General features: G+C 35.3%; 1 protein-coding gene across 3 annotated transcripts; it reads right to left on the minus strand.

Annotated features, from left to right (window-relative positions):
- Positions 1-250: 250 nt before the first annotated feature.
- LOC144977547 (uncharacterized) lies at positions 251-14,420 on the minus strand. 3 transcript variants are annotated; one of them, XM_078922883.1, is made up of 6 exons: positions 14,273-14,420; positions 9,183-9,279; positions 7,070-7,150; positions 5,376-5,516; positions 3,555-4,904; positions 251-2,059 (listed from the first exon to the last, which is right to left on the minus strand). In XM_078922883.1, the coding sequence occupies exons 1-6, from the start codon at positions 14,288-14,290 to the stop codon at positions 399-401; spliced, it is 3,348 nt and encodes a 1,115-aa protein (XP_078779009.1). In that variant the 5' UTR covers positions 14,291-14,420; the 3' UTR covers positions 251-398. The 3 variants fall into 3 exon arrangements, with proteins under 3 accessions (XP_078779009.1, XP_078779010.1, XP_078779011.1); XM_078922884.1 differs by having other exon boundaries at positions 14,326-14,412; XM_078922885.1 differs by lacking the exon at positions 14,273-14,420 and adding an exon at positions 9,576-9,723.
- Positions 14,421-17,664: the final 3,244 nt, after the last annotated feature.

Below are 17,664 nucleotides of genomic sequence, written 5' to 3' on the forward strand. Positions count from 1 at the left end.
AGCAATCTCACACCAAGACAAAGACAGAAAGCATGTTGAAAAACAGCTTAAAGGGGATAGAAGACATGGTAAGTACCTCCCTGCCCTGTGGAGGTAGGGAACCCCAAAAATCTGAATGTCAACCTCCTCAGCACAATGCACCCTTCAAAAGTTGACACCCCCAACCCTGCTGCAAAACACAATAAAATCCTCACTAAATAAATACAGCCAAATAGGCAACCTCCTTTCTGACAGAATCAAAGAAGAAGCCTGAAAAAATATGATAGTTTATTGAAAATCTATTTTATAAGTCATAAATAAGAGATAACAAAAAAAAATAATGACTTCAAGCGGTAGAACACATTTTGACTGATCATAATGGCCATAAAGTAGAGGAACCCAAATTTCCATTGTCCCAACTACATTATATGCTTTGTTTTCATGTGACGTTTAAGTGAACATCTTTGGTTACATTCAAACCCACAAATTTTACATTTATAGGGCTTTTCCCCTGTATGAATTCTCAAGTGTGTATATAGCACTGAATAGCCTTTAAATAATTTTCCACATGTTTGACATACAAACTCTCTCTTTCCAGTATGAGTCTTCATGTGTGAGAATCGCATCCCATAACTAGCATAAGCTTTGTCACAAAGGGTACATTTAAAAGGTCTTTCCCCAGTATGATGTTGTCTGATGTGAATCAGCAGTTTTTTAGGGTCATTGCATTCCTTCCCACAATACGAACATAAAGAAAGACTCTCTTTTAGGTGAGCACTTTTATTGTGCTTATTCAGGTGTGCTGGGCAGCTGAACTCTTTATTGCAAATGGTACATATAAATTTACACCCATTAGAATGGACTTTTTTGTAATGCATCATATACAAATATTCACTGTTGAAGTCAACATCACATATGCTACAACGATAAACCTTTATACCCTTATGAGTATGAGTATTTAAATGATCTTCAAGCTGTCTTCGATGCCCAAATTTTCTAAAGCAAACAGGACATTCATTCTTAAATGATCTATCTTCACTAGCATGAGTTTTCTCATGATTTCGCCTTCGGAAAGGAGAAAGGAACTGCTTTAAACAGAAAATACATTTGTAAGTTCTAATGCTTTTAGCTTTACCCTTTATTTTGTCATCAATTAACATCTCCCAGTCAGAGATGACTGGATCTATGCCTAAGGATGTTGGTTCCTTGTGGACATTCATGTGAGATTCTGTGTCAGCGATGACTGGATCTATGCCTAAGGATGTTGGAACCTTGTGGACATTCATGTGAGATTCTGTGTCAGCGATGACTGGATCTATGCCTAAGGATGTTGGAACCTTGTGGACATTCATGTGAGATTCTATGTCATCTATTGTCTTACACGACACATCACACAAATTACATTTGAAAGTAAGGAACTCTGAATGAAAAATGCCAAAATGCTCTGCAAAATCACCATGCCTAGCAAATTTCTCTTGGCACACTATACAATCAATAACCAGCTCCTTTGCAGAAAATTGGCCAATATTATGAAATCTGACTTTATGCTCCTTTAAAGATGATGAACGTAACAGGATCTTGTGACAGATATCACATTTTTGTCCAATTTGACCATTGCCATGAAAACTTTTATTGTGACGATGAAAATTAGACGACGTTGAAAATGCTTTGTCACAAAGCCTACAAAAATTTGGGGGATATTTAGGGTCATATTTCTGGTTTGAAAAAGGATGGTTAACATCCTGACTGTGGTACTTTAAAATAGCCTTTACGATCATATCTATATCTTTTTCATCAACCACAGAGGTCTTTTCCAATAAATCTTTATTAGATCCTGAATTACCTTCAATAGGAACCCTGGTTGTGGCTTCAATAAAATTAAACTTGCCTTTCAAATAGTTCTCATTAATAGCAGCAGGATTGCTGGAACGATTGGCTTGTTGTTCATTAAATTTGAATGTCACAGGAGGAAAAGACACATCTTTCATTAAACAGTCATCATCATCATTGTCCAAACTAGTGGATGTGATAGTTTCAGTTCCTCTAGTGTTATGAAACTGCATTTCCTTGTTATTGATATCTGACAGAAATAGAGGGAATTTAAAAAAAAAAAAAAATAAAGATCTTGATAAACACAATAAAAAATGTATATTATATTGAGCTTTTATATAGCGCAATATCCACTAAACATGCTCAAAGCGGTCTACAAGGGGTCCCTGGCCAACAGCAGCATTTAACATGTAGGAAGGGACATGACGCCTGTTAGGCGATATTACAATTTTTTCGGACACAGACAATGCTGTTAATGGCCAGGTACTCATTTTACACCTGAGTACAGTGAGAGAATTTGAGTAAAGAGCCTTCTACAAAGACTCAACTAAGCACAGAGCGAGCGAGGCTCGAACCCAGGATCTTCCAATCCAAAAGCGAGTGTTATATACCACTAGACCACATAGCCGCACAATAATATCCTACATTGTTTTTAAAAAGCATTTTACGACAGCGGTCCTATGTACAGAAATGAATTGTTCAATTTCTACATATTTTCAAGCCAGGGGAGTAGACCTATCTCTAAAACAAAAAAAAAACAGAAAGATTTTGTTGTTTTTGTTTTTAAGGGTTTTACGGCGCTTACAACACATTAAGGTCATATCAGCGCCAGTAAAAAGGAAGAAAATGGGATAGTAAAAAGTTCTAGAATTACAATTAAAGCACCCAAGAAAAGGTAAGACAAAGGGGAATTGGTTCAAATAGCAAACAGATGTAGATTCCAAGAGCACACTATCAAAGTACTTAGTATGAGATCACCTAAAAGTCTCAACCAGACATAAGCACAGGTCCCCACTAAGAGGAATACACTCAAATGTTTACAAATCATATATAATACATAAACAAAACATAATACAGTGCATAACAGAGAGCTGATTTACAAGGAAAAAAATATCCTCCCCCAAAGCTATATATACATTTGTCTGTTTCCCTCTCAGCAAGGGCACCCGGCCAGGGCCAGGACAAAACCAAGTAATCTCATTATAAGACAAAGACAGAAAGCAAGTTGGAAAGCAGATATAGGGAGATAGAAGACACAGAAGTACCTCCCTGCCCACTATGGGAGGTAAGGAACCTCGCCCAGACATATCTCTAAAACAAAAAGAAACAGAAAGATTTTCGCTTGAAACTGTGAAGGTTGTCCCAAGATATAAGAAACACGTTGATAATTTCAGATGATATAAATAAAACAAAAAAAATCTTTGCGATGAATATGTGTATGTAACAGTGCCTATGTATATTTTTTATGTGCTTATATATGTTTGCCTTCTCATCAATAAATTCTTATTCGTAAAATGCTTAATAATTATAACACGCACTTATATAGCACCCAATCATTATTTTTTACTATTCACAGCTTCTAGCAGCTTAGTCTAGTACCACTTATAAAGCAAGATAACTCCATTTTACAAAACAAACCTCATATATAAATTTAGATCTTAAGAAAAAAACATATATTTCATGAAAAACTGTGGACTGAATTTATAATTTTAAAAAATAAACAAACAGGAAAAACAAATATTTACCAGTACTTTCTTGAATATCTTTTTGGTCCTCATCAGACTGAGAGGAAGTTGTAGAGGTCTGTGTTATAGTTATGCAGTCATTTTCTGCTTGGATATCCATGGGTATATCCAAACTGGCATCATGGCAGCTGTCGTCATCCATCAGGTTTGTTTGCTTGCTATTGTCAATAGTCGTATACTTCAACTGCCACTGTTTTTCCAGTTCCTCGTCTCCGTCTGCATCAATTGAATATTTTACCTCGTTTTCAATATTTTCAGGCTTAAAGTGGTTGAGGATTGCACTAACCACTTCTTTATCTCCATCTTCACTGTCCTTGTTTTGGGTTTTAAGTCTTTCACAATCTCCTTTTTCACTGTCTTTGTTAGTAGTATTTTGTGAACAGCTACCATTGACATCACCATTTCCAGTCATAATTATTGGGTGGTTCATTCCCATCATTCCCATTTTGAATTCATTTTCAACTGAAAGCGAGGAACACTCAACCTCCTCCTTATTGGTAGTTTCCGAGATGATGGGAAAGAGACTTTTAATATCTTCATTGCATTCTAAATGTTTTGAATGACTGTCACTGTGGACAGGAGCTGTTGACTCGGACTCAAGACAAAGTTCATTCTTATTTGTTTCAGGGAGACATTTGAATTCAATGCATTCCCCACTACCATTGTCAGAGGACTGAGTCATTTCTGAACTTGGACTAGAGGATCTTTCAGCATCAACAATGGAAACGCTTGATGATAAATGTTCTTTTTTAATGTCAACAATGTTAGTTGCAGGCTCAGGAGGCCCAGCTGAGGAATGAAGTATGGGCCCAAAAGATGGTAATGGTGGATTAACAAAATCTGTAAGTGTCGAGCTTTCAGGCATAGTTTTCTGTAAAGAATATGGGATCTGGGGATTTTCAGGCACATTATTTTGTATTGGAGAAAAATGGATGGATTCTGAAAACTTGGTTTCAGCCAAGCAATTTGTATCTGAAGGATGATTGATAATTTCTGTTAGTTTAAGGGTTTCAATTTCACCACTTTGATTCAATGACAGGTGATTGATTTCTGAAAATTTGGGCGTTTCATTCACAATGCTCTGCATTAAAGATGGATTTATGACTTCTTGATATTTGGAAGTTTCAGCAACACTATTCTGAATTGTAGATGGCTGAAAGAAATCCGAAGGTTTGCATTCCTCAGGTATAGCATCAGTTTCAGATTTCAAGTTCTGCAATGAAACTGGACTTGAAAAATTTGTAAGTCTGGCAACATCAGGCTCGCTTCTTATGAATATCGTTGATTTGGAGTCTTCAGGCACATTTCTATCATTATCATCTTCTTGTTTTGAGGTTTTGGCACTAACATCTGTGAATAGTAACAAAATTTTCTTTAAAAATTAGTACAGGTCACTCTGCTTAATCGCACATTGGTTAATTGCACACTCCGCTTACACACAACATATCCCCGAAAAACTGAAATTTTTTCTATATAATCGCACACCTTATCCGCTTAATCGCTACATCTTAGAGGAAAATATCTTTAAAATATACAAAATATAATAATGAAAATGTGTTTCTCATTGACCTATTTTCGCACGTTAATTATCGTATCACACCGTACAAAAGACAATGCCTCGATAATGAAGATGAGGAGGATAATAATAATAATAATAATAATAATAATAATAATAATAATAATAATAATAATAATTATAATAACAATTGTATTTTCCATCCATTGGGACTCATTCAATTTCAATCTGTGAATTTGGAACTGGATGATTACAATTTCTTAATGGCTTTCAAATGATTTTTACAACAAATAAAAATTAAGTACCGCAAATTGGTGAAGATGATGAAGAAGACAAAGTCACTCCTAGTAAACCAGTCAATTCATCGAAAGTAGGCAATATGCCTTTTCCCAGCATGCTCACAATTTGTTGTATACACTCCTCTGTGGCTTGACTTGACAGGTCATCTTTACGGAAAGAGAAAATAAAAATGACAAAAAATCCATTTCAAAAGGGTGGATTGAATTACTTTAGAATTCATATACTTCTTGACTTCACCAGTCAATATCCAAATATATACCAGGTGGTCACAAAAAAAAAAAGACACTTTAAGTTGCTTGATGGCAACACAAATTGGATTCAATAGTCTGATGTCATGCAGCCCGGCAACGGTGGCCATCTTGGTTCTAAACAAAGAAAATCATTCCTTTTTATTCTTCAAGCTGGCTAGAACTTTTCATATGTCTTGTGACCAGAATGTGTAAAAGTCAAAACATGATCAAATTTATTTTTTTTTCCCGTCTGGATACGCTTTTATGCTCGCCGGAGAAATATTTCATACGGGCGTCCGCCATTGTTCCGATAGTTTAGAGCCAGTGTTGCTAAGTTACCATGCGTCATTAGGAAGGAAGTGATGTTACGACTATTGAATCCTATTACGCAAGTGCTCCATTATATTTTAATGACTTTTTTTGTTTTGTTTTTTTGAGTAACAGAAATTCTGTTGAAATCTATTTTTGTCTAAAATTATGTCCTCTGAACTAGAGAATAATGGATTTTCTGATTTTGGGCAATTGTCTGCGGATTTACAGGCCTGCAGAATATTTATACTTATACCATATCTAAGCATACAAAATTTTATAATAACCAAAGCAACAGCAAAAATGAAAGATTGGGAAAATGTCATTTTGCGAAAATACAGTTTCAAAACCTTGCAGGACTGTACACCATACCTGCCAACCCATAGTGAAAAAAAATAGGATGCTTCTTCAAAAAAAATAGGAGTCTAGGGAAAAAAATAGGGGTAAGCAATGTTAAGAGTAAAAAAAAAAAAACTTAACCTAGACGTAGGGGCGCAATCATCTATACATATAACCCACAAACAACAATTGTTGAGGTGAACTAGCTGACGAATGGTATGAGTATGAATGTGCTAAGGTGAGGTCTGAATAATTATGTGTAATTGTAAATGACAATCCTTTCCTTCAGTCAGGGAGAAAACAAAACTGATTCTATCAATCATAAAATAATACAAGGCAAGCAGGTTCATTTTCGCCATTTTTTGTTATTTTTTTTTTCAAAAATAAAAATTAAAAAAAAAAAAAAAGTAAATTTTTAAATATTAATTAAAACACCGGAGTTTCCCAAAATCCAGCGGGGTGACGTAAAATCAAGAAAAAATAGGGGTAAATCCGATTTTATCAGGGTACTTGGCAGGTATGCTGTACACCAATTAAACAATTTCATATTACAACAGGATGTAGCAACCTTGCATACCAGCAAATGAACACAGTAGTTTTAAACATGGAATAACTGATTTTATCCCAAAAGAACGGTAACCACCCCAATCATTAGACTTGAATCCAATGGATTATTGCATATTTGGAATTCGTTGATTGACAGAAAAAGTACAGAGGCAAAAGACTATGCCTTTTACAGAGGAGACTCCTAAAGGAAAGAATCTAAGAATATTGGGAGCAGACTACTGATTATGAGTTTTGAAACAAGCAATTATAATTACATTGGTCAAGCAATGCCACAACTCCATTTCTCAAGTCACACTGTTGTTCTACATTCTGTGTTCCATTTTCAGCTTCTGTTTCTGGAGAGAAGAGAATTTATATAAGGACTAATAGAATCATTTACTTGAAGAAAAATATAATGAAATATGTACTCGTAAAGTCTCTAATGACTGTCCCATGATGAATTGCAAAATTGTCAAAATTTGCCAAAATTTTGCTGATAATTTTAGAAAATTCCAACAGTTTAAGCAGCATGTGGATCTTTGAAATTTTATGAATCAATCTTAATAACCCTGTGCACACTTAAGAAGTGATGTAGTGGGTTTAAATTTGAACATAATATCATTTTCCGAGTAATATACAACACATTTTCACTGATTCCGAATCTGGAACAAAAAATAAAATAAAATAACAATTTTTTTAAAAACACAAAAAAAAAAAAAATTGTAAGAAAAATGCCAACAAAAGCCCACAACAGAAACACGCTAAAATGTTTTAAAAGTGCGATATATTCAAAACTAATAACTATATAAGGGATAGAAGACACAGCAAGTAAACTCTTTGCCCACCATGGGAGGCCAGAGGACCCCACCCTGAAGCAAGAAAAAAACAAAACGAATTCGAGTACAGTCAATTTTGTAACAAGTTCGTCATCGAGTACAGTCAATTTTGTAACAAGTTCGTCATCGTCTCTCCATCTCCTCAATGCCATCTCCAATCTATTGTAATTGTAACGTAATGTGAGTTGGAATGCTTGTGTCAATAGTTAGTGCTGTGTCTTGTCGCTGACTCGTCTATTACACTCAATAGTGGGAGAGGGTAGGGGGACAATTAAATCCTGAAATCTAATATAGAGTACCAAGAAAAGAAAAAAAAATATAGTTATATAAAAATTTATTCAAAGAAGTTAGGACAAAATTGACGGCTTTTTGTAACTAAATTCGAATTTGCGTTATCTACGGTCAAGGGAAGAATATGCGGCCACAAATTTGCCATTTGCAGCCGCAAAAACTTGCGGGAACAATATAATTTTGTAATCTCACGAGGTAAGGAGAAGAATTATTTTCTTTATAATTCATCTATCTTTATTAATTAAACTACATTTTTGTGTATGGCATCCACATGAACAATCAGACTACTTTCTGCAGTGGAAGCTCTTCAAGTTCGTTAACATCTCTATTTATCTGATGCAAGACATTGAGATTTTTGCGATTTATAATGGTAATTTTAAAATCAATTTTCTTTGATCCCTAAGATTTACAACACCGTTTCAAACAGGAAACTAGGGAGTCGAGTATGCAGATTTTTGACTCTGGCAAATTTTAGCGTGCAAGTTTTTATCACATCATTTTTCTTTGGGTCATTTATTTACATTTTGTTTCTTTAAGAGGTTTATACAGATTCAGTAGGTAGCTCCCTTAGCCTTTATACTATCCAGATTACTTATTCAAACTATCATAACTTTTATTTGCTCAAAGTTATTTCCCTTTAAATTTTAAGCCATAAACTAGAGCTAATGTTAAAATTTTTTTTCATGCAAGCTAGTAAATTAGTATTTAACTACACACATTTTGGGGGGAATATTTTAGAGTAAAATTCTTTCACCAAACAGACTAGTAGGTATGTATAACTTGTAAGATATACATGAGACTTCTCAATTAACTCAATGCAAACATAAACACCTTTCATCAGCCAAATTGTTTAGAAATCCAAATATACTGATGCCTTTTCATATATGTGCAAGTGTGTCTTTATGAGTGCTGGTATATGTTTACAATTATACGAATGTATTTGTGCGTGAGTGTTCCAGTTTTAGAATTGATGTTCAACCTCGCTGAATTTTGTACGCTAGAGCTGTTTTAACTACATTTAGCGCAATATAAATAAACATTTTTTTATCATTATTACAGCTGAGATTTAAAGTAATCTGACTGTCATTTTGGATAATTTAATTGTGGCAGGTAAACTAAATTTTGACAACAAAGAATTATAGATCTAGGCCTAGTTGATTATCCAATTTCATGTCTCTGCTAATACTTTCTATAATAATAATTATATGACCATAGTTCATAAATTATTTTTTAAAAAGATGAATATATCAAGATCATTTACTGTTAATGAGAGTTTTCCCATCTCTTTGGCAAGGAGAGGTAACTTTTACATCATGTTCTAACATCTCTTTCTCATCCAACCGGGATTGTTCCTTGACCTAGGAGATAAAAAAAAAAGTTTAAGAACATCTCATTTAAATATTCAATGCAGCACATTATTTCATATTGCATTGTCACATCATAATAATAGACTAGATAACTAGTAGCAGTGACACGGTTACAACTTGTTTCAATACAAAAGAGGCAATCCCCTACTGATACTGGCAATGAGTAATGCTGAGAAGCTCAGCACAGTGCCAGTGAGATATCTAGGTCTCTTTCTCTGAAACTATCTAAACACAAATATCAACGATCGAAGTAGTTGTCCGATGATAAAACACACGTATCCCCTTGCCTTGCAAAGTTAGTCTTGATCCTTGGTGTACTAGAAATCAATAGATAACCTAGCCCACAGTAACAGTAGTACTGATATGTTGAGTCTATATGTGGGAAATGTAGACTTTAGGTTTTGTAGCAGACGGGTGTGTTATCATGGTCGGTTCAACGTCAAACGATACGTTCGCAGAGAGAAGAAATTTATTCATTCATTCGTTTTTGCCAAGGAAGCAGCAGAATGATGCCTGAAACTTCTAAAATGAGAATAAAAATAAAGATTAGGTTTGGGTTCCCTAAGTTCGACACTGTGCATTTGGTTTGTTTTGTTTAAAACACTGTTGTTCATTTTGTTTTCAGTGCGGTTTGTACCATCAAATAGATAAATGATCTTTTTCTTTAGTGACACTAAACACGATTGATGAATCGAGTTTTCCCAAGGAAGAATTTACCCGTTTAATTCTATAAGTTTTCCAGTTTAAAAAAAAAAAATACGATGAATGAAGACAAAATTAAGGAAAGTACCTCATTAAGTAACAAATTTTTCTTTGTTTTTGTTTTGTTTGTTTGTTTGTTTGTTTTTGTTTTGTTTTGAGTACAACTGCAGATACGTCGATTTTTACCAATGCCTCAAAATGGTTTTTTGTTGAGGTGAGCAAATTACCCAAAAGTTAGCTTAACGTAACAACAGGGGCCAGAAATATGAGATTTTAGTTTTAGTGACTTTCAGTCTGCGTGCACAATAATAATATGAGCAAGATAGGTTCATTCACGTCGTTAGCCTTCATCTCACTGATGAGCTAACCCGTCTCCCCTATCAATCACACCTCGTATGATAGGAGACTATTCAATATGTTTTAAACAAGAGAACGGGTCTTCGTCATCGATGTGAACCATAGCATTTGGGCTAAAAATAGATTATCGGTGCAGATCGATAAAATTTAAAAAACAACAATAAAATTGCAGCTGATATGATCAATAAAATGCTGTCTCGTGACATCTGCGGATTGTGGTATATTATGTACTTCTTCTACCATTATATAGACAGAATGAAGTTAACGTCACTCAGGTCTTTGTTATTGTTTTTTGTAATCCATGTTTATGAGTATTTTTTACTAAATTGTATCAATCAGACTATAAACGTACAAGGTTACATATAGTTTTCTGTTTTTGTCCGTAATTATTCCGGATGGCAATTTGTGAGTTTCTTAACCAAGCGCACAGCATCTGTACATGCGCCAATGCAAGTGTTAGATGCTGATTTGTACTCATCACACACACACATACACACACATATACACACCAACCATGACATACAACAACCACATACATACATCAACATACATACTCATACAACATACATACATACATACAAACAACATACATACAAACAAACATACATACATAAACATACATACTACAACAACATACGTACACATACACCTACGAATATATAAACACACAGGCGAATGAGCACATTGAATAATGACATGTCAACGATCAATAACAGGAGCAGCTGCTACTCAATAGTCTAGTACTGTAGCAAAAATACGTGACCCACGCCTCAGAATGGATTACGTCGGGATTATCTTAATGAAGAATACTGACTATAAAGTCAATACGATCGGATTTTTTTTTTAAATTAGGATTTTTAAAGTCGAAGAAATAAAACTCACTTTCTTCATTAAGGACATCTATTTAGCTCAAATGTTATTAAGCTTGAAATCTTCTTCTTCTTCTTCTTCTTCACTGAACGTGCTCAAAGCGCTTTACAACGGTTCCCTGGCCAATAGCAACATTTAACATTTAATTTAGGACAAGACATGACGCCTGTTAGGCGATATTACAATTGTTTTTCGGACATAGACAACGCTGTTAACGGCCAGGTACTCATTTTACACCTGAGTACGATGAGAGAATATGAGTAAAGAGCCCTTTTCTCCAAGGACTCAACTATGCGCCGAGCGAGGCTCGAACCCAGCACCTTCCGATCCGAAAGCGAGTGCCATACCACTAGACCACATAACCGCACCATCATGTCTGCAAATGAACATATTATACCCACACACTGCAGGTCCCAGGGGTCTCAACTCAAAACTTCAAAATTACAGTGACATTTTTTAAAATCCATATCCGAAAACAAGATACAAAAAAAAAAAAAAAAAAAAAAAAAAATTAAAAAAAAAAAAACAATAAATAAATAAATAAATAATAATAATAATAATAATAATAATAATAATAATAATAATAATAATAATAATAATAATAATAATAATAATAATAAATAATAATAATAATAATAATAATAATAATAATAATAATAATAATAATAATAATGACACAAACGTCCATTGTCTCCAACCAGCGTTATCGCCGATAAGGGAAGTAAGGCAGGAAATAATTCTGGAAGAACTGGGTGTAGATTGGTTACCTCCCATGAGTGTCGGATTTCGGGACGCACGGATTCTTGCACTCTTTTTTACTTCTCCCAAGAGCATGCTAGAACCCAGCTTAGTTTTTGTCTGACTCTGACAGGAAAGATTAACTAAGAGAAAACAGTCGAATGTGTAGTATAAGTTTGGGGAGAGGATTTTTTTCTCTCTCTTGTAAATCATCTCTCTGCCGTGTACCATCACTGTTATAGTAGTACGGTATTAGAATTGAATAATATTGTTTGTAAAGATTTGAGCGTGTTCTATTCTATTGTGCGGCTATGTGGCCCAGTGGTATGACACTCGCTTTCGGATCGGAGTTGAGTCCTTGGAAAAGGCTCTTTACTAACATTCTCTCACCGTACTCAGGTGTAAAATGAGTACCTGGCCGTTAACAGCGTTGTCTCTGTCCGAAAAATTGTAATACCGCATAACAGGCGGCTTGTCCCGTCATACATGTTAAATGTTGCTGTTGACCAGGGACCCCGTGTAAAGCGCTTTGAGCACATTTAGTGGATATTGCTCTATATAAAAGCTCAATTTTTTAACTTTTTTTTTTTACCATCACTGTTATAGTACGGTATTAAAATTGAATATTATTGTTTGTAAAGATTTGAGTGTATTATATTCACCTCTCAAAATACTCAAGTGTAGGAACCGTGTCATGAAAGACCACCGTCTATTAAATCCTAAAGACAAGAAGCTACTTCTTGGACACGCACTCGGGAGAGATAGAAATATAGATAGTTCGAAGATGACGTCACTCAGGTCTTTGTTTTTTGCCATCCGCGCTTATGAGTAATGCTCACTGAACTGTATTAACCTGACTATAAACGTTCATGGATACACACAGTTTTGTGTGTTGGTCCGTTATACTTCCGGATGGCAATATTGTGAGCTTCTAAGCCAAGCGCATTCTATCTATACAAGCTATTTTATTTTCTTGTCAATATCTACGTGATTTGTCAATTATTGGGCGAAGACTAAAGGCTGAAACAGTATAAGTATATATATATATATAATATATAATATATATATATATATATTATAATATATATATATATAATATAATACGCAAATATATGATTCAGCACCCCTTAGTAATTCACAGTTCTTAATACCACGAATTACGAGCTGTTTTAATGAGATTAAATCTTGGATGTACCAAAATAAGTTAAAATTAAATGATAGTAAAACTGAGATTTTAATGTGTGGAAGGCCGAGTATCCTTAAACAGGAAATAAATTACCTATTACTCTCGGAAATAGCACAATAGAATTTTCAAATAAAGCAAAAAACCTCGGCGTCATCATTGATAAAGATCTTTCCATGACAAGCCACGTGAATAACACCATACAATCTATGTACATAGAAATGAAAAAAATAAGCAAAATTAGTAATTTAATACCGAAGCATATAGCAGAACTTTTAACTAATTCCCTGGTTTTATCTAAATTGGACTATTGTAACTCCCTTTGGGCGAATTTAGCTAAAGACAAAATTAGCAAACTTCAGGTTGCTCAAAATAACGCAGCAAGGCTCATTGTACGCAAAACAAAAAATACACGTCAGCAACTCTTCTTCTCCGTGAGTTACATTGGCTTCCTGTGGAAAAAAGAGTTGCCTATAAGATTTGTACTGTTGTCTACAAATCCCTGAGCACGAACAGTCCCTCCTATATTAAAGACCTTCTAAACATATTATATGTCCCCAATAGAAACTTGAGGTCAAGCAATGACCAATCAATCCTTGTCAAACCTAAGCCATTCCGTAAAATAGGTGAACAGTCTTTTCAATTTTCGGCCCCCCATTTTTGGAACTCTCTCCCATCACACGTGAGATGCTCGGATTCGTTGACAACGTTCAAATCTCGCTTAAAGTTTTATCTTTTTACGTCATAATGTTGCAATATTATTTTCATATTTAGTTGTTGTTAAATTGAATTCGTATCACGTTTCCTTCACACTTGTCTCGCTGTAATATGTTTTGTTTTATATCACTGTAAAGCGCTTAGAGCCTGTGACAACGGGGTAAAGCGCTATAAAAATGCCATAATATTATTATATTATTATTAATTATTATTATTATTATTATTATTATTATATATAAAAAATAATCCAAAATGTAGACTAATAAATCCATACAAATCTGAAATTGGAAAAATCAGCAAAAAGATATTAGAAAAAATAAATAAAAACGTCAAAGAAGCAACTAAATTCAACCAGTGGAAAAACACCGATGAAGTCATTGAATGGTTTAAAAATATCCAAAACAAAGAAAATTGCACCTTCATCTCTTTCGACATTTGCGATTTTTACCCCTCCATCACTCCAGACTTACTAAACAAAGCATTGGAATTCGCAGCAAAATATACCAACATCACAGAAGAGGAAAAACACATCATCAAACACACCAAGCACAGCACACTATACTATGACAACACGCCGTGGACAAAGCGACATAATGACTTCGACGTAACAATGGGTTCGTTCGACGGTGCTGAAACATGCGAACTGGTAGGACTCTACATCCTGTCACAACTGCAACATACACACACATACATCGGCCTCTATAGAGATGACGGACTCGCTATAACCAACAGACGACCAAGAGCGAACGAAAACATCAAAAAACAAATCTGTAAAATATTCCAAAACAACAATTTGAAAATCACGATAGAAGCAAACAAAAAAACAGTTGACTTCCTCGACATCACATTCGACATAAAATCCAATTCATTCCAACCGTTCAGAAAACCAAACAACATCATTAGCTACATTAATAAAAACAGCAACCACCCCCGTCCCGTCATTGAAAACATACCAAAAAACATAGCACTGAGGGTGAGCAAACTTTCGGAAAACAGAGAATATTCAACGTCGCAGCCACCCCCTACAAAGAAGCACTCACAAAAAGCGGATACAACACACCATTTGAATACACAGACGCCTCCCTCTCATGTAAACCCCAACACACAAGTGAAGAACGTAAAACAAGAAAACGACACATAACTTGGTTCAACCCACCTTTCGACAAAAACGTCAGCACAAACATAGGACAGCAGTTCCTGAAATTAATTGATACACACTTTCCAAAAAACCACAAGCTACATAAAATTATCAACAGGAATACCATAAAAATAAGCTACTCGTGTATGCGCAACATAGAACAAATAATTTCAAGCCACAACAAAAAAATATTAATAAACCACCGACAAGAGCAAAACCCACCCACCAGAAAATGCAACTGCAGAAATAAAGAACATTGCCCGCTAAACAAACAATGCTTAGAATCAAGTTTAATTTACCAAGCCACAGTCACAGAAACTAAAACAAACAAGCAAGAAAAATATGTAGGACTAACAGAAAATAATTTCAAAACAAGATACAACCTCCACACCTCAACATTTAGAAACACTAACAAAAAAACATCCACAAAACTCAGCGAACATATTTGGAAATTAAAAGACAACAAACTAGACCACAACATTTCATGGAAAATTTTATCTAAAGCAACAGGATACACACCAACATCAAAACAATGTAGCTTATGCCTGGAAGAGAAATATACTATAATCAAACACCCTCATGAAGCCACACTCAACACGAAAAGTGAGATGTACGGAACGTGTCCACATCGGCGTAAATTCTTGTTAATCAACTTTAAACCGGAACCACTTCAAGAAACAACAACAGTCAACAAAACAACTCAGTCCTGACGATGCAAACCCAAACATTAAGTCTGTCTGGGAAAATTAATGCCTAACATGACATTTGTACCTCAAACACGATTATATATATATATATATATATATATATATATATATATATAATATATATATATATATATATATTATATATAATAGGATTGGTAGAGGGTCAATAATAACACTATTCTATCTCCGTCTAGTATTCTTGAATAACACCTCCTCACCCCCCCCCCCCCCCTCTTTCCCGCGTCTTCCTATCTTTTGCTTGATTTATACAGTTTTGATCGTTGTTTACATTTCATCTCATTACTTCATTTCTCATTGTCGTCCTCTCTCTCTCTCTCTCTCTCTCTCTCTCTCTCTCTCTCTCTCTCTCTCGTTCGTTCTCTCTCTCACACACACACACACACACACACAATTTTACCTATAATGTTTTAACTATTATGACAATCCAATACATATTACATATCTCGTGTCTACTTGAAGACGACCAAAGGCCGAAATGTCGTTTGTTTTGTGTAGTTCCTTATATATTATATGAGTCACATTTACTCACTTTATCTTTCTCTCCATCTTATTGGCTCATTTTCTCTATAGATAGTATGCAGATGACGTCACTCAGGCCTTTGTTATTGTTTTTGCCATCCGCGTTTGTGAGTTGTTCTCACTAAACTGTATTAACCAGACTATAAAAGTTCATGGTTACACAGAGTGTGTGTGTTGGTCCGTTATACTTCCGGATGGCAATGTTGTGAACTCCTTGGCCAAGCGCATTCTATCTATATATGCGCTTGGCTAAGAAGCTCATAACATTGCCATCCGGAAGTATAACGGACCAACACACAAAACTGTGTGTATCCATGAACGTTTATAGTCAGGTTAATACAGTTCAGTGAGCATTACTCATAAACGCGGATGGCAAAAAACAATAACAAAGACCTGAGTGACGTCATCTTCGAACTATCTATATTTTAGCATTCAATTTCCTGTCCCAATAACTCAAAAACAAATTTAAATGCACTTTTGGCGCATTTTAGGTATAATCTGGACTGACCATTCAATGAATGAAGAGGTTTTACAGAAGAGGTGTGTTCATAACAGAACCACAGGAATCCCTCTTGTCTAGATCCAAAAGACAAAAAAAGTTCTTGGTTTGATCATGTTACTCGCCATGAGACATTGGCAAAAACAAAACAAAAACAAAAAAAACATAGTGAAAGGGGGAAAAAGAGCTTTTATATAGAGCAATATCCACTAGACGTGCTCAACGCGCTTTACAAGGGGTCCCTGGTAAACAGCAACACTAATATTTAGGACGGGACATGACGTCTGTTAGGCGATATTACAATTTTTTTTTGGACAGAGACAACGCTGTTAACGGCCAGGTTCTAATTTTACACCTGAGTACGGTGAGAGAATGTGACTAAAGAGCCATTTCCGAGGACTCAACTACTACGTGCTGAGCAAGGCTCGAACCCAGGACCTTCCGATCAGAAAGCGAGTGTCATACCACTAGATAGACCACATAGCCGCAAAAAGAAAAGGGACCTTGGAGGGAGGCCGGAGAACGGAACGGCAAATAAATGCTGGATGGACAATGTAAAGGAATGGACAAGATTAGACAGCAGCAGCCCAACACCACACTCACACTCATGAAGAAAGCTGAGGACATATCTGGATAGAGGGACCTTACTGCAAATTCATTTGTCGTGGACAATGTAAAGGAATGGGCAAGAATGGACAGTCCAACAACATCACACTCACACTAATGAAGAAAGCTGAGGTCAGATCTCAATAGAAATGAGCTCTTATATAGAGCAATATCCACTAAATGTGCTCAAGGCGCTTTACAAGGGGTCCTTGACCAACAGCAACACGTAACATGTAGAACGGAACATGACGCCTGCCAGGCGATATTACAATTTTTTTTGTGTGTGTGTGACAGAGACAACGCTGTCAACGGCCAGGTA

Source organism: Berghia stephanieae, chromosome 7 (genome assembly GCF_034508935.2).
Source record: "Berghia stephanieae isolate SIO BIC M18660-M18661 chromosome 7, UCSD_Bste_1.3, whole genome shotgun sequence".
In the NCBI taxonomy this organism is placed as follows: Eukaryota; Metazoa; Mollusca; class Gastropoda; order Nudibranchia; family Aeolidiidae; genus Berghia; species Berghia stephanieae.

Bases quoted from the DNA above. Each gene is read 5' to 3' on its own strand.
- LOC144977547 (XM_078922883.1), bottom strand. The intron at 7,151-9,182 runs GTAAATGATCTT...TCTTCTCTCCAG, and splicing joins TGGGAAAACTCTCATTAACA to AAACAGAAGCTGAAAATGGA. The intron at 2,060-3,554 runs GTAAATATTTGT...TATTTCTGTCAG, and splicing joins AGATATTCAAGAAAGTACTG to ATATCAATAACAAGGAAATG.